We start from the raw sequence: 26685 nt of genomic DNA, 5'->3' as shown, positions 1-26685 counted from the left end.
AGACGCTTGTGTGAGGAAGAACCAACCAGCCTTGACTGGGTGTGAGGCATGGGGCGCAGGGGACAGCCCAAGTTGATTCTCAAGGTCCCAGCTTCTGTGGAGGCCTGTACTATTTTCTGAGTGTGGTGTTTAAAGTATTGAACAGTCAGGGGGCTGAGGGCCTCGACAAATAGGACTGATTCCCTCCACCTCATGGGTGCTGGAGGCCCCTGCCGTGATCACCCTTTAGGATGTTGTGATATGGGGAGGTCCCGGGGTTCCTGGAGGGGGGCTGGGTTGTCAGAGCAGTGGAGAGGCACCAGGGCCCTGGGGCAGCAGCTATTACCAATTAGATGTAAGAATTTCATTGTATTAACAAGTAGTTTGGGTTGAATTTGTGGGAAGCTCAGTATCACCCTGCTGTCATCCAAGATGGGGCTATGATAAGCAGAACACGACCTTTTTCGTTCCAAATCAACTTTGAATGCAAGAGAACACCTGGGATATTGCAGGCCTTTAAGCTTTCTACAATCTGTCCCTTCTCGGGAAACCGGGACGGCATAGTATACGGAGCAATAATCGCCATACCCCTGGGGTCCACAGCAGATGCAACTCTGATGTTCTTTGTCATCTGTGCCCAGTTTATTCCTGAATCTGCTCGCTTCAATGTCTCCACCGGGAACACTCAGGCTGCCATGACCACGCTGGAGAGCATCGCCAAGATGAACCGCTCGGCCATGCCGGAGGGGAAGCTGGTGGAGCCCATCCTGGTGAGTACCAGCTGGGAGGTCTTCTCCCTCCATTGGGCCGCCTGGAAATCCCTTTAGTTGTGGAAGGCTAGAGGGACGGGGACCTTAGCTCTCTAGTCCTGTCCCTGAAGAGAGGAGAGGAAAGAGCAGGGTAGACAGGAGCCACGTGGCCCTGGTGAGTTAGCTATCTCCACTTTGCTCATCAATGAAGTGGCCATAATAACACTTACCCTGCAGAGCTAGTCACATGATTTGGCATCAGACTTTAGAGGTGAGATTGCTTTACAATTTCATTTTTTTTGTAGTGGCTTTGTCTTATTTTGATATCAAACTTATAAACCTCATTAAATGATCTTTTAAAACAGAATTGGGCATTTAAATTCTAATGGTTCCAGGCCTCTCAAAGTCAACCTGCATTCATTTCCCTCGTTAGCCCAGACCCCCTCTTCACCCACCCGCGGGCGGGCCAGTCACCGGCTCCGGGAAGTTTGAGCAGCTCTGCCTTCCTCACCTGTCCCGCCGTCTAGACAGCAGTTTCTGTAAGATAAGAATTAACCTCTTTGAATGTTTGGTAAAACTTGCCTATAAAGTGCTTTGTGCCTAATATTTATTCTGAGGTGAATAGTGGGGGGAGTAATTAGAGGTTGTTAGAAGGAGGAGTTTTTTAAACTATTTTAAATTTATGTAAAGGTTAGAGTCTACTTATATTTAATACTTTTGATTGAGTCAATTTTGGTTAGGTATACATTTTAGAAAATTGTCCAATTCATCTAGGTTTCCAAATTTATTGATATAAAATTGTTTCTAGTGTTTTCTTGCAAGTTTCGAAAATCTGTGTATGTCCCCTTTTCCATTTTTAATATTATTTTTATGTCTTTGCTCTTTTTTCTTGGCCCACCTTAGTAGAGTTTTGTCTATTTTATTAAACTTCAAAGAACAAGACTGATTTTTGGTTGTTGTTCTCTATTGATTTTTTGGTGGTCTCATTAATTTCTACTGTTTATTTTGCTTTCTGTGGCTTATTAGGTTCTTCTAGCTTCTGGCTTCGTGACTTCAGTATTTAGCTCATTTATTTCCAATCTTTTTGATTTTTGAAAAACCATTTAGCTGCATTCAGCAGCCTTGTTACAGAGCAATTTTATTTTTATTTCTATTTTGTAGCTCTTATGAGTTTCTCTTTAACCAATGAGTTATCTGTTAATTATCTTTTTTATTCTTTGTTTCTAACTTAATTGCATTTTGGTCAGAGGATGTTATCAATTATTTGGAATTTATTGAGACTTTCGTTCTCTGCATAGTGACTTTTTATTAATATTCCGTGTGTACTTAAAAAGAATTCTATGGAGAGGGGCTGGCCCCGTGGCCGAGTGGTTAAGTTCGCGCGCTCCGCTGCAGGCGGCCCAGTGTTTCGTCGGTTCGAATCCTGGGCGCGGACATGGCACTGCTCGTCAGACCACGCTGAGGCAGCGTCCCACATGCCACAACTAGAGGAACCCACAACGAAGAATACACAACTATGTACCGGGGGGCTTTGGGGAGAAAAAGGAAAAAATAAAATCTTTAAAAAAAAAAAAAAGAATTCTATGGAGAATATATATTGTTAATTATGCCATAAAAATATATGATACTTATTCTAGATTTTGCCAGCTTGAGTTAACGCTTTTTCAATAAGATAATGGTTTGGGGGCTGGCCCCATGGCCAAGTAGTTAAGCTTATGCACTCCGCTGTGGGGGCCCAGGGTTTCGCTGGTTCGGATCCTGGGTGCGGACATGGCACCGCTCATCAGGCCATGCTGAGGTGGCATCCCACATGCCACAACTAGAAGGACCCACAACTAAAAAACATACAACTATGTACTGGGGGAATTTGGGGAGAAAAATCAGAAAGAAAAAAAAGGAAGATTGGCAACAGTTGTTAGCTCAGGTGTCAATCTTTAAAAAAAAAAAAAAGATGACGGTTTTATTCATGTCTCTTTATAGGCCTGACAGTTTGCCCCACATATTTTGAGGATATCTTATTGCATCCTATTATATGATTGACTTATTCTGTGTGTGGATTAATTTTATTATTTGAAATATTTCTTTATTCCTATAGTGCTGTGGGCCTTGGATTCTATTTTCTCTCATATTAACATACCCAAACTGGCTTTGGTTAATATTTTCCTGGTATATCTTTTTTCTAGCCCTTTGTGTTTAACCTTTCTGTATCCCTTTGCTTTAAATGTATGTCTTATACGCATATAGCCGATGTTTATTGTTTTCAGTCAATCTGATATTCTGCCTTTTAATACTGAGTTTGATCCATTTACATCCGTTGTGATTACTGATGTATTTGGACTTGCATCTGCCATTTTGTTTTATATATCCCCTTAATCATGTTTTTCCCTTTCTGTGTTCTTTCTCCTTTCTCCTTTGTTAGATTGATTCATTTTGCTTATGTCCCCCTTTATTTCCTTCTACTGGCTTGAAATTTATTCACTCGATTTCTTTTCTTACAGAGGTAACCCTTAAATATTGAAAATGTGTACTTACAATAGCTAACGGTATTTGGTATTTTTATCTGCCTTCTGAACAATACAGGGACCTTAAAGATGTTAATTCTGATCTACCCCAGTCTCATCTTCCAAATCATTTTTTGTCTTGTATTTTAGTTTCACATTGTTCTTAAGTTTCCCTAAAGTAGACATTATTTTTTGACTCAGTATCTACTTAGATTTATTAATGTTTTTACTACTGTCATTTTTATTGGTTTCTAACTTAATTTTTACAACCACATTCCTGTATCCTTCTCCTTTCTATTGGGTTAATTTGGTTTCATACTTAATATTTCAATGTTGGCTCTATCTAGGTTTAACTGGATATAAGAAACATGGTATAGATCTAGCTTTCTCATATCCAAATGGCTAACCAGTTGCACTCATATTTTTATTGAATAATTCATCCCTTATATATTTGAATCTATTTTTTAATATATTCTAATGATGGATTTGCAGATTCAAATATATGTGAGAATTTACTATATAATAAAGAGGGCATTTCGTATTTTTGGGAAAAGGATACAGGTTAATTGTTGGTCCAATATGGCACTGTTTTACAGTATTTTGTAATACATTTTTTATATCTAGTTGGATGTCTGCCTTGTCAAAGTTCTTTTTCAGAGTTCTCCAAGCTATTTTCTCAGTCTTATTTTTCTAGAACAACTTTGAAGTCACTCTATCAAGATCTTCTTCCAATTTCCCCCCCAAAACTATGAAAGTTTAATTGGGATGGTGTTGAAGTTACACATTAATATAGAGAGACTTGATACCTTTATAATATCGAGTCTTCCCGTTCTGATACAAGTATATTTCTGTGTTTATTCAAGTATTTTTATATTCCTTAGCAGCATTTTATAGCTACTTATTTAATCGCTACACATTTCTTATAAAATTTACTCCTGTGTATTTTATATTTTTAAAAATTCTTTTGTAGATGGAATTGTAAAAATTGTTATATTTCTGTCTGGTTCATCCCTCTTATTTTCTGTGCTATGTGGCTCATTTATTCTTGCAATTGTTGTTCTCTGAAATATTTTTATTGTTTCATAACCCTCTTATCAATAGTACGTGCCAATTTCTTGGCTGTTAAATGGAATCTATACAAATGAGATTCCTTGCGAACCTGTTAAAGAAAATGTTTCTCTGGGGAAGAGCAAGAAACACCTTAACATGAGATTTGGGCACATCTGGGAACCCACGAGATGCAAACTTGAACTATGACTAAGGGTTCAACCTGGCCTCTGCCCACGTTCTGGTCTCCTATCTTTATCTCTCCACAGGTCATGGATACCTGGAATTGACAACAGTGTTAATCTCACATTTACTGTGCTTGAAACAAAACTCCATTTTCTCCTCCACCAGCTCTTTCTCCCCCTTTCCTGTCTTTTCTTTCATTTTTATTATTGTGGTAAAATATACATAACATGAAAGTTACCATTATAACTATTTTTAAGTACATAATCCAGTGGCATTAAATACATTCAGATCTTTTTCAGCATCCCAAACAGATGCTCTATACCGTTTGGGCAATAACTTTTCACTCCTACCCACACCCAGCCCCTGGTAACTTCTACTTTCTCTCTCTATGAGTTTGCCTATTCCAGATATTTAGCATAAGGGGAATCATACGATATTTGTGTCTGGCTTAATTCACATAGCGTCCCCACCCCGTGAGTTCATGCTCTTCTCCCTCTGTGGCATCTGCTTTGACTCACTCTAACCCCGCCCCGACACCACGCCCTGTCAGTTACCAAGCCCCACTGGTGCTTTCACGACAGCGTCTTTTACATCCAGTCTGTGTCTTTCACACAGCCACCTCATTGCCACATGCCCCATGATTTTATCCAGCTCAACCCTGTCAGAGGAGTTTCTTCAAACACAGCATACCACCCTTCTGCTCAGGACCCTTCAGTGCCCACCCCCTGCCCCCCCTCACTGACTACTGGGTGAACTCCAGAGTCACTACAGAGGCAGAGAATGATATGAAGCAGGGACACCAGTGGTACAGAGCAAAGCTGCCAGTTCTTCCCAGGGCTGGCATGGCTGTGGGAGAGTCTGTTGTATTTTTTGTTTCCTCTCAGCTTTATTGACATATAATTGACATACAACATTGTCTAAGTTTAAGGTGTACAACGTGTTGATTTGATACACTTATATATTGCAATATGATTACCACCATAGCTTAGTTAACACCACCATCATGTCACATAAGTACCATTTTTCATGTGTGGTGAGAACACTTAAGATCTACTTTCTTAACAACTTTCTAATATATAATAGAGTATTGTTAACTGTAATCACCATGCTGTACACTAGATCCCCAGAACTTACTCATCTTCTAACCAGATGTTTGTACTCTGACCAACATCTCTCCATTTCCCCCACTTCTCAGCTCCTGGAAACCACCATTCTATTCTCTGTTTCTGTAAGTTTGGCTTTTTAAGATTCCATATATAAGTGAGACCATACAGTAGTTGTGTTTCTCTGTCTGACTTATTTCACTTAGCATAATGTTCTCAAGGTCCATCCATGTTGTCAGAAATGGCAGGATGTCCTTCTTTCTCATGGCTGAATAATATTCCATTGTGTATATATGTACGTATGTATATATATACCACATCTTCTTCATGCACTCATCTGTTGATGAACGCTTAGGTTGTTTCCACATCTTGGCTCTTGTGAATTATGCTGCAATGAACATGGAGGTGCAGATATCTCTTTGCGATATGCCCAGAAGTGGGATCTCCGGATCATATGCTAGTTGTATTTTTGATTTTTTGAAGAACCTCTGGTCAGAGAGGCAGCAGCTCTCCCCACCCACCCTCCACCAAAATCTTACTCTCTCAGGACCAAGTGGCCACAGCAGGACAGGTGATGTCCAGGTGTGCAATTGTTAAGGCTCCTACACACAAGCGAGAGGTGGGCTACTCCGGGCATTCCTGACTGGTTTCCCAGGACACCACTGAAGCCAAAAGCACTGTGTTCCCACTGCCGCTTGGCCTACTGCTGGACATTTTAAGTGTGAGGTAAAACGTGCTCATAATAATGCAAAACCCACGAGGATTAAGCATCCCAAGCCTCCCCACACTCACACTTGTACTTTGGTAAGGTTCTCACTCTGCTCCCTGGAGTGTTTCCTCTAATTATTACACATGCCTCAAAACCTAATTGTAAAACAGGAAGCCCAAACTTTCTTCCAAAGGATTAAGGATATTCTGTTACTCTAATTTATTTGCTGGATTTTGGAAATAAGCTCCTGTGGTTCGAACGTCAGGAAGCTACTCTTACGCAGCATCAGCTATCTTCTACCTTCCTACCAAGGTACTGACAATGACATCGTACTGCACAAAGCTTGGTGGGAGGACTAATTAGTTGCTAGGCAACTATGATTAAATGAAAGAAGCTATTATGCTTTGTAGAGACTAGCACACAATCTTTAAGTGGCTATGAAATTTTGATTGTCACTGGTATAGAAACTAAAATTGGTTGCAAAGAGAAAAAAATCTCTTTTAGCAGAGACAATTAACTCAAAACCATGGACAGCTGTGTGATCATGCGGGCCCAATTCCAACCATTTTTGGCGTGTATGTTTTAATCAAACTCACTAGTCTCTCCAGGACTTAGAGCGCTGAGGTTCAGTTCTCTACTCTCTCCTCCTTTCCCTCCCTCTTCCATCTCCCATCCGTCATTCTCCATCCACTTCCTGCCTCCTCTACATTTCTTCTGCCACTGTTTGCTTGGGCTGCCAGGACTGTACCACAGGTTGGATGGCTTAAACAGCAGAAAGTAATTTTCTTACAATTCTGGAGGTGGAAGTCTGAGATCAAGGTGTCACAGAGTTTGCTTCTTCTGAGGCTTCCTTCTTTGGCGGATAGATGGCCATCTTCTCCCTGTGTCTTCACATCATCATCCCTGTGTGTGTCTGTGTCCTAACCTCCTCTTTTTATAAAGGACATCAATTGTATTGAATTACCATCCACCTAATGACCTCATTTTAGCTTAATTATCTCTTTAAAGGCCCTGTCTCCAAATGCAGGCAACTTCTGAGGGTTAGGACCTCAGCATATGAATTTGAGGGGGCCACCAATCCCATAACAACTGCCCTCGCTCCTCCATCCCCTGTATTCTCAATCCCCCGTCCACACTCTCCATCCTCCACCCTCCCTCCTGCAGCCTTCTCCTTTTCCTCCTCCCTTCTTCCTCCCACTTTCCTTCTCTTGCCTTCAGCCTGCAGCCTCCATCCATCATGCCCGTTAAATGATCTTGCCCTTCTCCTCAGTCATTTATTGAGCGAGGCCCTGTGGATACAGAGCTACAAGCAATAGACCATGCCTTCAAGTCTCTAAGTCCAATTAGTGAGATGAGACTTACGTAGGAAAAAATCAATAGCCAAACAGCCCAGATGCTTAGAACTAGGTGAGTGGCGCAGGCAGCGGCGTGTGTGTGGGATCAGAGCAGAGAGGGGACGGTGAGCCAGGGCAGTCAGAGCCATCTTCAGCTAAGGGATAAGTGGGGCATAAATTGAGCACTTAAGGGAGAGGCAGCCTCAGGAGAGGAAAGAGGCCACTGTGGGCCGGAGGAATGGTGTGAGCCAAGACCGGAGGTGGGAATGTGCAGTGGGTGTGGTCACATTGGATACCATCGGAATGCCATGCAGAGGAGGCTGGACAAGATGCTAGGAGCAGTGGAGCCTGTGCAGCTTCACTCCAAAGACACTAAGATGAAAGACTTTGGGAACGGTCTGAGGAAGGGCCACAAAATGGATGAAGTGAATGAGTCCACTCATTTGGATTGTAGCCAAATGTTCAGAATGAAAATGACTTATTAGGATAAAATTTATGATTCGTCGTGATTCACTATAGACTCAGTTTTCTGAATCTCCAGTGACACGTGAGGAGGTCAGGGGACTGTAGTCCCATCTAAACCCCAGGGGACATGGCAGAGAGGGAGACGGGCAAGACTCAAGAATGGTGCTCAGGAGACCTGGACTCTAGGTTGGTTCTGCCTCCAAACAGCTGTGTCATCTTGGACAAGTCACTCACCCTCTCTGGATGACATATCCTGTGTTGGAAAATGGGAGGATAGGACTAGATCAGAGGTGTTCCACAGAAGAGTAACCAGAGCCTGAATATGTAAAGCAGATGAAAGTGGAGTGTCATTTGCTCTGCTCCACTACAGGGACCTCCAGAAACTGAGCCTAAAAGTCACTGGAACAAAAGACCTCTAAATTCTCTCTAAGCTCTCCCTTTCTGTGACAACAAGATCCGGGACACCTAGGACCCCACTCCTGGTCTCTATAGGAGACCCGTGATCCCAGGTCTATTTGTAAGAAAAGAGTAGATGGTTTTCAACTGAGCATCCCCTGAAGTGTTTGTAGATTTACATAAAAATCCATTACTTCCCCATCATATAACCCATCCTTATTTTATTTTATTTTCTGTGAGGAAGACTGGCCCAAAGCTAACATCTGTGCTACTCTTCCTCTATTATATGTGGGATGCCACCACAGCATGGCTCAATGAGTGGTGTGTAGGTCCACACGTGGGATCTGAACTGGCAAACAGCAGGCCCCCCAAAGCAGAGTGTGCGAACCTAGCCACTATGCCACTGGGCCAGGCCCAATCCTCACTTTTTTTTTTATCCAAAAGTATTTAACAAGCACTAACTATGGACAAGAACTTTTGCTGATTACCCTAAAGACACAAAAAGAAATTGGGTATTCTATCCTCTTCTCAAATGTATGCGATTTTTTTCTTACATAATCCTCATATGCTTTTTTAATATTAGGTTTTTGATTTTAATGTTAATGTTAAAAGAATCTCCCATCAGTTCAATGGTTACTTTTCACGTACCATCCTATTTTCCATACTCCGTCCCACCTCTCGCCAGCATTGGTGAGAAGAGGAAGAGTAGAAAGGGTGAGAATCTTAAATTCAACGAGTTTTGGTACTTACCGATGATGATAAAGAGTGTGCAGAGACTGATTGGCTGAGATAAATGTGTTAGAAACACTTACCTATGAGTTCGGGCAAGGTGTGCCCATGGGAGCTGAGCGGTGACGTCCCCCCCGCCACATTCCCATGTTGTTCTCGTTTTCTATGATCTAAAATGTTAGAGACCTTTGCTCATCCTTAACCCACTAAATCTATTCTGCCTCTTCCTTTTCACTACCCCAGGAAAAAAGAGGAAGATTTGCAGACCTATTGGATGCTAAATATTTACGGACCACGTTACAGATCTGGGTCATATGGTAAGAAAGTAATTATTTCAAAATGAGTTTTAAATAAACAAGCATTTGGAGAAAGCCTACTTAAGGAACTCTACTCTAAGTACTACTGGGGAGAAAAACACTGGGCCGACTCCAGCAGCGTCTTATCTTTCTTCTGACACCACCAACCACCCAAACACCCAACAAACAAGTAAATTTAAAGAAAGCAATTCTTTTAAAAAGAAGAAAGAAGTCGCCTACAACCAGTTTTTTATTTGCCATGTGAGTGCACTTTCTAACCTTTTGCAGCCTGGACATTTCCTCACCACGTGACAAAAAGTGATCCTTTGAAGTCATCAATAATCAAATTCAATGGAATAGACTCTGGTGGTCCTCTCTATACTTCATTTCTCTGCAGCCATGACCTTGAATAAGGCAGAAATTTTCTAAACAGGACACAAAAAGTGTTAACTATAAAGGAAAAGATTGGTGAGTTTCACTATATTAAATTAGAAACTCTGCACCATGAGATATCATGAAGAGTCTAAAAGTTAAGCCACCAACTGGGAGAAGAAATTTCCAATATATATATTTAAAAAATTATGTTTTTCAATAAGAAAAAGATACACAACACAGTAGAGAAATACGCAAGAGACTTGACCAGGCACTTGACCAAAAATGTGTATCAAATAAACATGAAACCATGTTCAACCTTAAAGTCACCAGGGAAATGCAAATTAAAATCATATGAGGGGCTGGCCCCGTGGCCAAGTGGTTAGGTTCGTGCGCTCCGCTGCAGGCGGCCCAGTGTTTCGTTGGTTTGAATCCTGGGTGCGGACATGGCACTGCTCATCAAACCACGCTGAGGCAGCATCCCACATGCCACAACTAGAAGGACCCACAACGAAGAATACACAACTATGTACCAGGGGGTTTTGGGGAGAAAAAAGGAAAAAAACTTTTTAAAAAACACAAGTAAAACCATATGAGACATTATTAAAAATCCACCCAAATGGCTAAAATTTAAAAAACTGACTGTATTAAGTGTTGAGAAGGATGTAAAGTAACTGGAAGTTTCCTACATTGCTGATTGGAGTTCACATTAGTACAACCACTTCGGAAAATGGTTTAGCGACATCTCTAACAGTTGACAATATGCATATCCTACGGCTCAGCAATTTTGCTCCTAGGTTTATACCCAACGGAAATGCATACATGTTTACCAAAAGACATTTACATGAATGTCCATAGCATTATTTTATTTGTAACAGCCCCAAACTACAAAAAGCCCACATGTCCATTAGCAGTATAACTGATAAATTGTGTTATATTCATAAAATAGAATCCTATGCAATAATGAAAATGAGAAAACTAATGTTCTACGCTCAACATGGCAGAATCTTACAAATGTAATAAGGAGCAAAGGAAGCCAGACACACAGAATATGTATTGTGTGATTCCATTTATATAAAGATAGAAAACAGGCAAAACTAATCTATAGTGTTTGCCTTCAGGAGAGTAGTCGTCTGTCTGTCTTTCCCAGGTGTAATCGCTATCAATAGGTTGGTATGTCTCCTCCTGAGACTTTTCAATTTTTTAAGTACTCTTAATATTTGAAAATTAAACAAAAAAATTAAACCTACTTTAATAGCAAGAGGAGGTGTTTTTTGATTATTTGTTTTCTTTTTAAGTATCTCATTATGAAAATTTCCAAACACACATGAAAGTAGTGAGGATACCATGATGAACTCTGATTTACTCATCGCTCAGACCTGACAATTATTCATATTCACCCATATTTGCTTTAGCTGGGTTTTCCTGTGCTGAAGTATTTTCAAGCAAGCCCCAGGCTTCATGACATTTAACCCCCAGATACTTCATTAAGAGTATCAACTACTTGAAGACATTTTCCTTTTTTTTTTTTATTGAGGTAATGATAGGTTACAATCTTGTGAAATTTCAGTTGTACGTTAATGTTTGTCATTTGTGTTGTAGGTGCACTACTTCACCCTTTGTGCCCGCCCCCCACCCCACCTTTCCCCTGATATCCACTAAACTGTTCTTAGTCCATAATTTTAAATTCCTCATATGAGTGGAGTCATACACAGATTATCCTTCTCTCGCTGGCTTATTTCACTTAACATAATCCCTCAAGGTCCATCCATGTTATTGCAAATGGAATGATTTTGTTCTGTTTTGCAGCTGAGTAGTATTCCATTGTATATATGTACCACATCTTCTTCATCCATTTGTCTGTTGATGGGCACTTAGGTTGCTTCCATGTGAAGACATTTTCTTAGGTGACTCCAATCCTATGATCACACTGAGAAGATGAGCAATCACCACGCTAATATCATCCAGTGCCCACAACTTATGTGACATCCCCTGACTGTCTCCATATGTCTTTTACAACTGGCTTTTGCAACCATTTCTGCAAAACTGAGAGGGGCACAAGGGGGTTTTCTGGGAGGCTATCATTCTTTTTCTTGACTTTGATATGTGAACTTTTCTGTATGTTATTTTTATATCTCAACAAAATATCTATTAGACAGAAAAAAGACAAGAAGACAGTATAAAGCAAAAGCAAAAACCTTCTGTGGCTCCTCGTGGCCTGTGAAGACACTGTGATGGCCAGGCTGCTACAGGACACCCCCGAGATTCCCAGCTCCTGGTGATTCAAACATTGACGTGGATGCTGACGTGAAGAGACCGTGTAGGTGTAATTAAGGTGAGGGGCCTTAAAATAGGGAGAGTAGCCTGGATTTGGCAGGTGGGCCCAATCTAATGATTTGCATCCTTAAAAGTAGAGAAATTCCTCCAGCTGGAATCCGATATGGAACAGAAGAGAAAAATGGCAGCGGAGGTGGAAGGAGAGAAGAGAGAGATTCAAAGCATGAGAAGGACTTGACCCACCGTTGCAGCTTTGAAGACAGGAATGAGGAAAGCCCGTAGAAGCTGAAAATAACTGGTCAACAGCCAGGAAGGAAATGGAGATGGGTTCTAAGCCTCATGGAGCTGAATTTTTACCAACCATCTGGATGAGCTTGGAAATGATTCTCCTCCCCAGAAAGGCCTGCGGCCCTGCTTACATTTTCCTTTCGGCCTTTTGAGACTAGGAGCAGAGAAATCAGCCAGACCACTGAACTTCTCACCTCCAGAACTGGGAGCTACTAGATGTGTGTTGTTTTAAGCCACTAAATTTGCGCTGCGTTGTTACAGCAGCGATAGAAAATGAATCCAAACTTCCCACTCCTTCGCACACTTTGCACACGCTTCCTACTGTCAAGTCCCATCCCGCTTTCTCTCAAATCCGTTTCCCACCGCCCCTCTGGTGAACCCCCTCCAGCCTCTCCCTGCTGTGTGAGCCCAGCTTTCGCTCCCTTCCCCTGCACCATGCCTTCCACCTGGAACTCTCTCTCCACTTCTCCCCACCTCTCATGGTGCCACCCCACCTTCAGGGCTGGTGATAACTTTTCCTAATTTCGATCCTCTCTCACTTCCAGGCTGGGAATCTCTTTCGCCTACTATGGGGTCATCCTGGCCAGCGCCGAGCTGCTGGAGCGAGACCTGGTCTGTGGTTCGCAGTCTGAGTTGGAGTCTGAGGTGGTGGTGACCCTGGGGGATACAGAAGGAAGCCAGAGTCCCTGCCACTGCCACATGTTTGCCCCCTCCGACTACCGGACCATGATTATCAGCACCATCGGTGAAATTGCTCGTAAGCGTCCCTCTGTGTATTGGGCCCCTCTGTTTCCGGTGGGGGACAGGCAACTCAGTGCCTCAGAGGAGAGAAGTATGACCCTATCATAGACATGGCTTCTCCCTGGTAGAAATGAACAAGTTCCCAAATCCTGCGACATGTCTCCAGCGTGGATTGGTGTGGAGAGGAGAAGTCTGGAGGAGTAGAGCCTTGAATTATGGTATTATATCAATTCCATGATGCATTTCTGCTTTTCACGTTTTAACATCTCAGTCTGGGATGTGACTTACCATGGCTTGTTGGATTTCAATTTGTAGCACTTTCTGTTTTAGTAGACATAAAATAATGGTACTTAAAAATCAGTGGCACCTTGAATTTGATTTAAAAAAAACAGTATAGAAGATTTAAAATATAAGTCTAGTAAGCTGGCAAATTATAATAGACACAAATGATGTTATAAGCATTCTGGGCATAAAATATCCTTTTTATACACCAGTGCTTGTCATTCTTGGATCCACAAGGAAAAAGTATATTGAAGGACTCATGAAGTTGATGACAGTGTGACTGAGTTTTGGCTGGAATATAGATGAGGTTTGGATGAAGTTGCTTCTTTCTGAAATGACAATGAGGAATCCGTGCTAATGTTGATAAATGCCACTGACTTTCAAGGGTCCAGAAATTGTCTCTGTCATTTGCTTTCTAGTGAACCCTTTAAATATCCTGGGCATTAATTTCCTGGGAAGACGGCTGAGCCTTTCTATCACCATGGGATGCACGGCTTTGTTCTTCCTTCTCCTCAATATTTGCACTTCAAGGTACTTTCTCTCTGGTTGCTTCAAAACCATCTAGTTTTGTGCAGTGGTTTTAAAATGGGGTCTCCTGACCGGTGGTGTTCAGCGGGGGTCGGGGGCAAGTCCCTTTTACCAGGAGGGTGGAGAATGGGCTGCTCAGAGCCATCTTGCCTGGTACCTGCCACTTCCCTCTTCCCACTGACCTGGTTCCCCCTTCAGCTATCACAGGACGTGGGAATCAATGTTGGTGCCCACCGAGACATTTAGGATCTTGATGCAAAGCTTCCTGGAGAATTGGGATCCTAGTTGTTTACCTCATTATCCAGACCACTGTCAAGATAGTTTAGTGATATAGATAACGTACCTGTGGCGTGAAAGTTCATTTCACTCTTAATTTGTGACCCTAGAGTGGCCTAAATGATAATATCTATCATTCTGCAAACTATCCGAACCATTTTTGGGGGGTGGTGGCAGAAGATGTGCTGATCTAGGTGGCCAGGCTGGAATGGCACACTTAGGGGAGTGGAGAGGGTGCTGGTAGGTTTGAGTCAGGCATTTGCTTTAGGACCCCACAATCAGGCCAGTTGAGAAGCAGCACCTCCCCAGAACCTGGCTACCTGTGAGTGTGTGTGGGCATCTGTAATACGCTTGGATTGGGGCCCCGGAAGGCCCTCTGTGTCGCCTTTCCCAACTTCCCTGGCTTCTTGCTCCCTAGTGCTGGCCTCGTTGGCTTCCTCTTCATGCTGAGGGCTTTGGTGGCAGCCAACTTCAACACCATCTACATCTACACTGCTGAGGTTAGTTTTGGGAAGGGATTGGTTCCATCAGGACACACAGGGTGAGCTGCTCAGAGAGGGTATCTGTCCTCAGATAACACAACCTTGGCTTCTGTTGACTTTTGATGATTTTTAAAAAACATCCCATCAAAACGACACCAGGAGGTTTATTTGACGTGGAGTTCCCCCTACCCCATTGAGTCTGGTGAAAGCCATTCTCTGAGAAGTAAGATAGAACCTCCATTTCTTATTAAACAGCATGCACGCAAAAACCAACTCATTGCCTTAGCACCGGGCTTCCAGAAGAAAGAGTCGGTAGCTGCATGTTGCTATCAAAATGTAAAATTCTCTATTTCTCTCTTTTTGAAATTAGAATATATTTTCTCCTTTATTCTTTGGAGAGATCACATCCACCTCCGTCGGTTATTTGCTGCATGTAGCTTGAAGTCGAATATTCTTCATTTTTATTTATTCTTTCTTAATTTATTGAATGAATACATCTATATGCAAGGCACTCCCTGAGGATGCTGGAAGATCTCCTAGTAACCCCCACTTTAAAGAGCTAATATTCCTAGAAATAAACAAAACCTGAAGGGGAAACTTAGTATTTTAACTAGTTTTACCACTCATTGTGCTAGAGAAAACAGTGCTATTGGAAGCTGCATCCATTTTCATCCCAGGAAATGTGTAAGTCTGCTCAGATTACAGATATGAAATGTCAAAACGATTAAAGCCACAGAGAAAAATATTCTTTTCCCCCAGAGAGATAAAAATAGGAAATGATGACATATTTGACGTATACACAATATTTCATTTAGTTCTATTAAGAAAATCCTCTAGAATTTTGTGAATTTATGAGCCTAAGAACATATGTGTACCACGGTGTGCTTCCAAAGTTGTATTTCAAATAGTCAATTTAACATACATTTTGGAATGTGTTCATTTAAAGAGTCATTTCTAAGTATTTTTTTTCCTGATATTTATAGTTTTTAAAAGAATCAAAGATGTGTACCTAAAGAAGATTGTCTTCCGTCTCCCAGAATTGTCAAAACGTGAACAAAACAAAGAAAAAAACATCACCATGTATTGGAATCCATTATTTTCAGTTATAGCCAGCAACCTCGTTTTCAGAAAAAGAAAAACACCTCCCCCAAAAGGCACTCCATCCCCAGACCTTCTCATAAAGACAGCAGTGTCCTCTGAGGCCGGAAAGCATCTTGCTTTTGCATTTGACAGATGCTGGCTCACAAGATGTCAATTGACAATGACTGTTTTATCGGTATTATATAGCATTAAGAGAAAATTTTCCAACGTTTTGAAAAACCATTCTTTCATAGAAAGTATTCTCTCTAGGATCTTATTTATGAGATATTTACTTATCAAGAATTCTGAATGAGTGAAGTATAGATTAATGAGGATTTACTATGAACACAAGGAAGTGGCAGCGAGAGGGTAGACTACGCCGTAAGATTCTGCAGGGAGAACATGGCGCGTGGTGTAGCCAGTTTCTGGCGCTCCGGCCAATTCTTTTCACTGTATCTGTATTAAAGGTTTCAGTAGATTGTTACTATTTAGGGAGTATCTTCTTTCCAGTCAGTAGAACCACCTTTATATGTTTGTGGTCTAAAGTGGAAATCTTCCGACTCCAGAGCTTGCCTTTCTAAAATTACATTGGACTATTCAATTAAACACATATTTTGGAATTTGTCTACTTCAAGGATAATTTCTAAGTGTTTATTTTCTGATATTTATTTTTAAAATTCAAAGTTGTTTACCTGAGAAAATGAATGTCTTCTGTTCTATATCCTACACACCTATACAGAATATTTGGCGTTTCATCTATGTACCAAAGCCTGACCTGCGGAGGAACCGGCAGAGGACTCGGGGAGAGAAGTGGCCTAAGCTAATTGGTGCTTTCTACGCTCCTCCCTCTAGGTCTACCCCACGACGATGCGTTCTTTGGGGATGGGGACCAGCGGCTCCCTGTGTCGCATTGGTGCAATGGTGGCACCATTTATATCCCAGGTACAGTCCAGTAGGGAGGATGAGTCCGAGAGAGGCGCGGAAAGAGAGAGGCTGGGTCCCTTTAGGTTAAGGGTTTAGCCAAGTTTCTCTATTTACTTCATGAGTTTTCTTGAGGTTCTGTTTTCCCATTGTTTGGCGAATTTGCGTAGGGAAAGAGGCCGGATAAATGCTTCCAGGCTTCCAGTCAGTCAATAGCATGGATTGCATTGCTTGCTGGGTTTGGAGTTTGTTGGGCACCGTTGGGGGAGGATGCAAAAGAAATGATGACACAAAGAGCTTGAGCAAAAGAATGATGACAGGCTCTAACCCCGACACAGTCCAGGGGTGCAATTGAAAAGCAGAGCACAAAAATGCAGGGGGCTGAGCCGAGGTGCAGGGAGGTGGCTTTGGGTAGGGTAAGGCCAGTGCTCTGCAAACCAGGTGCAGGCAGGGATAAACTCTAGGTGTGGCCAGGACCCGTGGATGTTGCCTTGTTTCAGGAGGGGAACAAGCAGATATGGTGACCCACAGGGTCATGGTTCCTCAGAGGGCCAAACAACTGGCCCCCCTGTCCTGGTCACTCTCTTTTGGCCACAAGAAACAGAAATCCACCTGAGCTGGCTGCTGCAGCAACAAAGACAGGAGTGGGGCTGGGCGCTGGCAGGGCCTGATCCAGGCAGGGGGGCTGACAGGGACCCAGGCCCTGTCCTCCTCATGTCTGTCTGGTGCCCGCGGTCATGCATCCTCCTCTCTGAGCATTCATCCTTTACTCCTCTCTCCCTGGAGACCAGTGTGCTGTGCTTGCCTGTGTACATGGCCGCCCCACAAATCCCCAACATATATCCTTAGACCCAGCCGCCAGAAGACACTGATGTGCCTCTCTGCACCCCTAGAGAGGGACTTTGGCTGGCCAGGTCTGGCGAGTTCTTCATACTTGAGCTGAATGACTTGTAGCCAAGAGTCAGGGTTAAGTATCAGTGCAGTGGGGGAGGTGCAGGTTTTGGAGAAAGGGGGCTGTCGTGGGCTGAGCAGACTGTAACATGTATTTCCTATAATCTAACATGCAGATTTTACTACCACTAGTTTTTTAACCTTTCTGCTAGTGTTTGTCCCACTCGTCTTAAGGAAAAAGGAGGACAGCTTTTGTCTTGTGATTTTGCTTTTCAAAGTTCTTTTATACTTATTATTTTACCACTTTCGAAAAGAACCTAATGGTGAAAGACGGCAGTAAAATATTAATCCTATTTCTGAATGATCAGACCAAGGTATAGTTTATTTCCCAAGCTTTAATTAGAAATTGAATCTCTTAGTTCTCAACCACTTAGAACATTTTCTCTTGGTACTTGTGGTATTTATCCTAGGGGCCACACCACTTTTGGTGGGTTTGTGGACCAGGAAAGATCCCCCAACTGGGACCAGATCTCCTGAGGCCATAGGATCTGCTCTGCTTAGCATCCTGCAGCCAGGGAGTTCTCACCTCTTTCCAGTTAAGTCACTCACCTTTCTATGGCCTGCTCATTTGTAAAATGAAGATAAATGGTAGCACCCTAACCAGTCAGCTTTCCCGTGCACGTGGGTCTCAAACTTCAGTGTGTATCAGAATTCCTAGGGTCCCCTGATAATGTGAAGATTCCTGGACTCCACCCAGAGATTGATTCTGTATATGGGACCATCGCCTGTAGTTTTACCAAGTACCCCGAGCGAATCTGGTACAATTGGTCTGTGGCCCACCCTCTGAGAGGCGGGCCGTCGACGCAGCAGGTACCAGCTGGGAGATCAGCTTCTCCTTCCACTGAGTCCTCTCCTTCCTCCTCCTCTTCTTTCCCCTCCTTCTCTCCTTCTTTTCCTTTTCTTCCTCCTCCTCCTTCCTCCTCTTCTTTTGCCCTAAAACAGGCTATCAAACCAGTTAAAGTAAAACGTTTACACATTAATCAGTCAAATGTTTATATGTTCTAATGACTATAAGTTTAATAAAAATATTTCTTGAAAAATGTCTCAAGATGTTTAGTGGTTAGAAACTTTAATGGTAGTAGAAATAATAGTTGTGGGTATATAGACTAAGAAAACAAAAAAGGGTGAATTTTGCTACAGAAGTATTCAAGACTCAGTATATACAGATGGGACGAGAACAGAGCACTTCCTCTGTGATCAGGGACTGCTCCTCACTTATTCCAGGGAACCTCAAGGAGTCAGACCCCTTAGCCCTAGCCAGGCACTCCTCGGTTCAGTGACGTAAGGCCTGCTGTTGGTACCGTAGATGGTTCAGGTCCTTCTAGCATGTACGTGGCTATGGACTTCACCCCAGGTTTGTGTTGCAGGCGCTTGTAGCCCATGACCACACAGCTGTGGGGACTACAGGGTCTGGGGAACACAAATAAGACTGCTTTCTTGTGACCAGACTTAACGTGATGCCACATCAAAAGAAATGCAGTCCAGCGTCCAATAAAAGCATCGAAAACATTTTAAATCTTTACAAAAGCTTTTAAAGAGGTGTCAATGGGGAAGGCCGTTTTTGACTGCCAGCAGAACTTATAAAAACCTGCTTTGGATGCCTCACTTCTGCTGTCACCAATGGCATAGCAGTTGGCCCTGCTCTCCAGTCTCATCCTTCAATCTCTTCACCCCTCAAAGTTCAAACTCAACTGAAACACAGCCTGATCCAGCTCTTCTCGGGCCCTCCTACAACCTCCCCTGATCTCTGTTTGTTCTCTCGTGAGCAGCTCTCTGCTCTTTCTGACTGAAATCATTTAGCCTCTCAGGATTCAAAAAGAAGCTGGATAGTCAAACAGAGACTTCGTGAGGAGGCAGGAGAGTTCCTTCCTTTAGGAGCCTATTTCGGTGACCCTTCAACAAGATGTTTTCACGGTAATTCTCTACAAATTTTGAACACCCTCTTCTGCAGTTTGGCAGTTAGAACACCACAAAGGACTCAATTAGCTACAATCTATATTTGATAGAATAGAATGAAGAATTATTTTATCCCAATTCCGTCAGCCAGCATCGGCAGCGCTCTCCTCTATGCCTGACGTTGTTCTGTTTGTTTGCAGCAGTAACTAAGCCAGACCAGGTTCCCGTGCTGGATGGGAGCTGGCCTGCCCTGGCTTGTGAAAGCTGATTGTTAACTTCTCAGGAAATTTTGCAAGATGGTTGGTGTCACGTCGTAGCTTGAAATTAGCCATGGTGTTAACTTATACCATGGACATTAGCAAATGCTACCATCAGAGCCTTTCTTTTTGAAAACCTGTTAGACATTTGGCAGCACGCTACCACAAGATTCCTGCTCTCAGGAGACTTACATTCAAGTTGAGTATTTTATAAATATGCAAATACTTCAGGTAATTTCAGATTGTGATAAGTGTTTTGGAGCTAATACGATAAAGAGAAAAGGAGTGACAGGTTTCTTTAGGAAAGGCCTCTCTGGGAAGGTGACCTTGGAGTTGACACCTGCAGTTGGTAAGGGGAAGTAGCATTTCAAGTGGGATGTGGGCTGGTACAGGGCCTGGAGATGGGCCGAGATGGTGTTCCAGGAATAGAAAATAGCTGTGGAGAGAATGTGCCTTCTAGGCTTAATGAGGACTTTGGATTTTTTTCTTAGGAGTAGTGGGAATAATTTAAGGGTTTTAAGTAGGTGAGTGACGTAATCAGCTTTGCATTTTATAAAGAGCACTCCAGTTGCTATATACAGAGTGAATTGCGGGGTCGGTGGCCAAGGACGGAACAAGCTTATACGAAGATTTTAATTTCACTTTGCCATGTACTACTTCCATGAAAAGGGAGACTTCAGAATTCTGGGGAATCTTTTCTTTTATAGTATAAAGATATAGGAAAAGACTACATAAAAATTTTAAACTTCTGCGGAGAAAAAAAAATCTACCATAGGTAAGAATAAAAGACAAACTTTTATCTTTCAAGACTCCCAAAAATCCCTAATTGAATTGTCACAACTGAGCAATGATTTGTTGTCCTGCCAAATACCTGGCCCTCTCTGGAAGCATGGAAATCCAACGTATCAACGCATAAGATCATCCACAGAACTTCACAAGTTAACAGAATGAAAAATACATCCATTTCATATTTTCATACTCATTTCTGATAAGCAGTGAAACTGTATGTCATCAAAAATAAACAAAGCTGGACACTAAAGTGGTAGGGACAGATTTTGATCATTAATAACTATTACAATAGAGAAAAGAGTCCAGTGTGAACTGAATTCAAATCTGATTTGTACAGAGGTGACTGACTGTCTTAAAAAGAGCCTGAGAGGGCCAGCCCAGTGGCATTGTGGTTAAGTTTGTGCACTCCACTTTGGCAGCCCTGGGTTTTCTGGTTCAGATCCTGGGCATGGACCTGCACACTGTTCCTCAAGCCATGCTGTGGTGGCATCCCACATAGAAGAACTAGAAGGGCTTGCACTAGGATGTACAACTATGTACCGGGGCGTGGGGGAGAAAAAAAGAAGAAAGGGGGAAGATTGGCAACAGATGTTAGCTCAGTGCCAAACTTCCTCACCAAAAAAAAAAAATATGAGTTTAAAATGAATAAATAAAGAGAGAATGAGGGAAAAGGATGAGCAGGGTCCCAGCATAAAGGAAGTGCAAAATTGCAAAAAAGTAGGAAGGGGGGGTTGGTCCATGTGAAACCCATTCAGGGGCCCTATCTTCAGGTGTTGACTGGAACAAACAGTCAGTTCTTTTGGCAGCCTTGAGTTTTCTCAGGTAGGTGCTTTGAGGGGAGCTGGATCATCCTAGGGATGTGGCCTTGAGCTGTTAGAAACTATGTTAGTGTTTGTTCAGGTCTTTATAGACCAAAGTTGAGGGCTAGCGAGCGGAGGCTTAGAGGAGCCTGGCGAGAGTTTGGTCAAGGAGAGTCTTTGTCAAGGTCAGGCATAAATATGTTTGTGTTTATTGTATTTTCAGTGATTTAAGAGATTGCCAAAAGTAATACTGATGACATACAATCTTGATTTTTTTTCTCCCACTGAAAACACAAAAAATTACAAACTAGAATTAAAATTTCACTACCTAATATTTTACTAGAGATAATACATGTAAATCTTTTAATGAAACTCTTTCAATATATCAAGGTATATGTATATATAAATATGTTTATACATTTTACCCAAATATGGTCATAGTTCATATACTTTTTAAAAATTGAGATATAATTGACATATAACATTATGCATCGCAGGTGTACAACATAGTGATTTGATATATGTATATATTACAAAATGATCACCACAGTGAATCTAGCTAACATCCTTCACCACACATAGTTACAAATTTTTCTTTTCTTGTGATGAAAACTTTTTATTTTTTCTCCCCAAAGCCACAGCACATAGTTGTATATCCTAGTTGTAGGTCATTCTTGTTCTTCTATGTGAGACGCTGCCTCAGCATGGCTTGATGAGCGGTGTGTAGGTCCACGCCCAGGATCCCAACTGGTGAAACCGTGGGCCGCCGAAGTGGAGCGTGCAAACTTAACCACTTGACCATGATGCCAGCCCCGAGAATCTTTAAGATGTACTCTCTTAGTAACTATCAAACTACAATAGAGTATTATTAACTATAGTGCCCATGCTGTTCTTTACATGCCCAGGGCTTATTTATTTTATAACTGAAAGTTTGTACCTTTTGACCACCTTCATCCATTTCCCTGACTCCCCATCCCTCAGCTCAGGCAAACACCAATCTGTTCCATATCTGAGTTTGGTTTTTAAAGATTCCACATTTAAGTGAGATTATACAGTATTTACCTTTCTCAGTCTGGCTTATTTCACTTAGTGTAATGCCCTCAAGGTCCATCCATGTTGTCACAAGTGCCAGAATTTCCTTCTTTTTTATGGCTGAATAATATCCCATTTTGTCTATATCTGTACGTCACATTTTCTTTATCCATTCATCCATAGATGCACACTTAAGTTGTTTCCAGGTTTTGGCTATTGTAAATAATGCTGCAGTGAACGTGAGATTACAGATATCTCTGAGTTAGTGTTTTCAGTTCTCCTGGATAAATACCCAAAAATGGGATTGCTGGATCATATGGTAAGTCTATTTAAAAATTTTTGAGGAACCTCCACACTGTTTTCCATAATGGCTGCACCAATTTATATTCCCATCAACAGTGAGCAAGGGTTCCCTTTTCTCCACATCCTTGCCAACACTGATTGCTTATCTTTTTGATAATAGTCATTCTAACAGATGTGACGTGATATCTCACTGTCGTTTTGATTTGCATTTCCCTGATGATTAGTGATCTTGAACACTTTTTCATGTACCTGTTAACCATCTGTATGTCTTCTTTGGAAAAATGTCTATTCAGATCCTCTGCCCATTTTTGGGGGGGGGAGGTGAGGAAGAATGGCCCTGAGCTAACGTCTGTTGCCAATCTTCCTCTTTTTGCCTGAGGAAAATTGTTGCTGAGCCAACATCTCTTGTCAATCTTCCTCTATTTTATGTGGGATGATGCCACAGTGTGGCTTGACAAGCAGTGACAAGATCTGAACCTGTGAACCCCAGGTCACTGAAGCAGAGCACGTGAACTTAACCACTATGTCACTGGGTCAGCCCACTCTGTCCATTTTTTAATCAGGTGGTAGCCTTTTTGTTATTGAGTTGTATGAGTTCTTCACATATTTTGGATATTAACCCATTATCAGATATATGATTTGTGAATATTTTCTCCTATTCTGTAGGTTGCCTTTTCATTTTGTTGATGGCTTCGTTTGCTGTGCAGAAGTTTTTTAGTTTGATGTAGTCCCACTTGTTTATTTTTTTTTCTTTTGTTGGCTTTGTGTCTGGTGTCAAATCCAAAAAATCATCACCAAAACCAATGCCAAGGAGCTTACCATCTCTGTTTTCTCCTAGGAGTTCTGTGGTTTGGGATCTTATATTGAAGTTTTTAATCCATTTAGAGTTGATTTTGTGTATGGATTAAGATAGTGGCCTGGTTTCATTCTTTTGCATGTGGCTGTCCAGTTTTCCCAGGATTGTTTATTGAAGAGACTGTCCTTTCTCCATTGTATACTCTTGGCTCCTTTGTCATAGATTAATTAACCATACAGGCGTGGGTTTATTTCTGGGCTCTCTATTCTGTTCCATTGATCAATGTGTCTGTTTTTATGTCAATACTATACACTGTTTCAATTACTAAAGCTTTGTAATGTAGTTTGACATCAGGAAGTGTGATGCTTCCAGCTTTGTTTTTCTTTCTCAAGATTGCTTTGACTATTCTGGGTCTTTTGTAGGTCCATAAAAATTTTAGGATTGTTTGTTCTATTTCTGTGAAAAACGCCACTGGAATTTTTATAGGGATTCCATTGGATCTGTAGATTGCTTTGGGTAGTATGGACATTTTAACAATATTAATTCATCTAATCCATGAGCATGGAATATCTTTCCATTTATCTGTGTCTTCTTCAACTTCTTTCATCAGTGTCTTTACAGTTTTCAATGTACAGGTCTTTTACCTCCTTGGTTAAATTTATTTCCAGGTATTTTATTTTAGTTTTTTTGACAATGATTGTAAATGGGTTTTCTTAATTTCCCTTTCTGATAGTTTGTTATTAGTGTATAGAAACACAACAGATTTTTGTATATTGATTTTATATCCTGCAACTTTATTGAATCCATTTATTATTTCTAACAGTTTGTTGGTGGTGTCTTTATGGTTTTCTATATACGCTATCATGTCACCTGCAAATAGTGACAGTTTTACTTCTTCCTTTTCAATTTGGATGCTTTTTTTTCCCTTGCCTAATTGCTCTGTTTAGGACTTCCAATACTATGTTGAGTAAAAGCAGCGAGAGTGGGCATCCTTGTCTTTTTCCTGATCTTAGAGGAAAGTCTTTTAGCCTTTCACCATTGAGTATGATGTTAACTATGGGCTGGTCATATATGGGCTTTATTATGTTGAAGTACATTCCCTCTATACCTACTTTGTTGAAAAGGTTTATCATAAATGAATGTTGAATTTTGTCAAGTGGTTTTTCTGCATCTTTTGAGATGATCATATGATTTTAATCCTTCGTTTCATTAATGTGGTATGTCACATTGATTTGTGAATGTTAAACCATCCTTGCATCCCTGGAATAAATCTCACTTGATTATAGTGTATGATCCTTTTAATGTATTATTGAATTCGATTTGCTAATAGATTGTTGAGGGTTTTTACATCTATGTTCATCAGGGATATTGGCCTGTCATTTTTTTTCTTGTGACATCCTTGTCTGGTTTTGGTATCAAGGTAATGCTGGCCTCAAAAAATGAGTTTGAAAGTGTTCCCTCCTCTTCTATTTTTTGGAATAGTTTGAGAAGGATTGGTATTAATTCTTCTTTAAATGTTTGGTAGAATTCACCAGTGAAGTCATCCAGTCCTGGATTTTTTTTGTTGGGAGGTTTTTGATTACTGATTGAATCTCCTTACTAGTAATTGGTCTGTTCAGATTTTCTATTTCTTTATGGTTCAGTCTTGGTAGATTGCATGTGTCTAGGAATTTATCCATTTCTTCTAAGTTGTCCAATTTGGAGTATAATTGTTCACAGTATTCTCTTGTGATTCTTTGTATTTCTGTGGTATCAGTTGTAATGTCTCCTCTTTCATTTCTGATTTTGAGTCCTTTAATTTTTTTCATGGTAAGTCTAGCTAAAAGTTTGTCAATTTTGTTTATCTTGTCAAAAAAAACAGCTCTTAGTTTCATTGATCTTTTCTATTGTCTTTTTATTTCCACTAATGATCTTTGTTGTTTCCTTCTACTAACTTTAAGTTTCATTTGTTCTTCTTTCTAGTTCTTTGAGGTGTAGAGTTAGGTTGTTTGAGATCTTTTTTGTTTCTTGATGTAGGCACTTGTCAATATGAACTTCCCTCTTTTTTTTTCCTCCCCAAAGCCCCAGTACATAGTTATATATCGTAGTTGTAAGTCATTCTAGTTCTTCTGTTGGGACACCACCTCAGCATGGCTTGATGAGCGGTGCATAGGTCCGTGCCCAGGATCCAAACCAGTGAACCCTGGGCCACCTAAGCAGAGTACGTGAACTTAACCACTCGGCCGTGGGTCCAACCTGAACTTCCCTCTTATAACTGCTTTTGCTGCATCCATAAGTTTTGGTATGTTGTATTCCCATTTTCGTTTGTCTTAAGTTATTTTCTGATTTTTCTTTTGATTTCTTCTTTGACCTGTTGGTTGTTTAGTAGCATGTTGTTTAATCTCCATGTACTTGTGAATTTTCCAGTTTTCTTCTTGTTATCGATTTCTAGGTTCATACCATTGTGGCTGGAAAAGATGCTTGATAATTATTTCACTCTTCTTAAATTTATTAAAACTTGTTTTGTGGCCTAACATGATCTATCCTGGAGAATGTTCCATGTGCACTTGAGAAGGTGTATTCTGTTGCTTTTGAATGGAATGTTCTGTATATATCTGTTAAGTTCATCTGGTCTAACCTGTTGTTTAAGTCCAATTATTGATTTTCTGTCTGGATAATCTATCTGTTGGTGAAAGCGGGGTGTTAAAGTCTCCTCCTATTATTGTCTTGCTCTCTATTTCTCCCTTTAGATCTGTTAATATTTGTTTTCTGTATTTAGGTGCTCCCATGTTGGGTGCATAAATATTTACAAATGTTATGTTCTCTTGTTGGATTGACCCATTTATCATTATGTAATGACCTTCTTTGTCTCTTATTACAGTCTTTGTCTTTTTTTTTTTATTCTCCCCAAAGCCCCCCAGTACATAGTTGTATATGTTAGTTGTGAATGCCTCTGGTTGTGCCATGTGGGACACCACCTCAGTGTGGCCTGATGAGCGGTGCCATGTCCATGTCTGGGATCTGGTTTGGTTTCCATTTGTATGGAATATCTTTTTCTATCCCTTCACTTTCAGTCTGTGTGTGTCCTTACATCTGAAGTGAGTCTGTTGTAGGCAACATATAGATGGGTCTTGTTTTTTT

General features: G+C 41.2%; 1 protein-coding gene across 12 annotated transcripts in view; it reads left to right on the top strand.

Moving 5' to 3' along the window:
* The window catches only part of SVOPL (SVOP like), a 127854-nt gene that overhangs the window by 35289 nt on the left and 65880 nt on the right, over positions 1-26685 (top strand). For 10 of the 12 annotated variants that reach the window (XR_006889727.1, XR_006889726.1, XM_046669342.1 and 7 more), the window contains 6 exons: positions 621-749; positions 9442-9515; positions 12977-13188; positions 13874-13985; positions 14677-14758; positions 16673-16762. Coding sequence is in view for 9 of the 12 variants with exons in the window: in XM_046669342.1 (XP_046525298.1) it covers positions 621-749; positions 9442-9515; positions 12977-13188; positions 13874-13985; positions 14677-14758; positions 16673-16762 (699 nt within the window). In the remaining 3 variants the exon portion in view is untranslated. The remainder of the gene's footprint in view (positions 1-620; positions 750-9441; positions 9516-12976; positions 13189-13873; positions 13986-14676; positions 14759-16672; positions 16763-26685) is intronic. The other 2 variants (XR_006889728.1, XM_046669348.1) reach the window with 2 other exon arrangements.

This window comes from Equus quagga, chromosome 8, assembly GCF_021613505.1.
Source record: "Equus quagga isolate Etosha38 chromosome 8, UCLA_HA_Equagga_1.0, whole genome shotgun sequence".
In the NCBI taxonomy this organism is placed as follows: domain Eukaryota; kingdom Metazoa; phylum Chordata; class Mammalia; order Perissodactyla; family Equidae; genus Equus; species Equus quagga.
The sequence above is the reverse complement of the archived record's forward strand: the minus strand, read 5'-3'. Positions and strand labels throughout refer to the sequence as shown.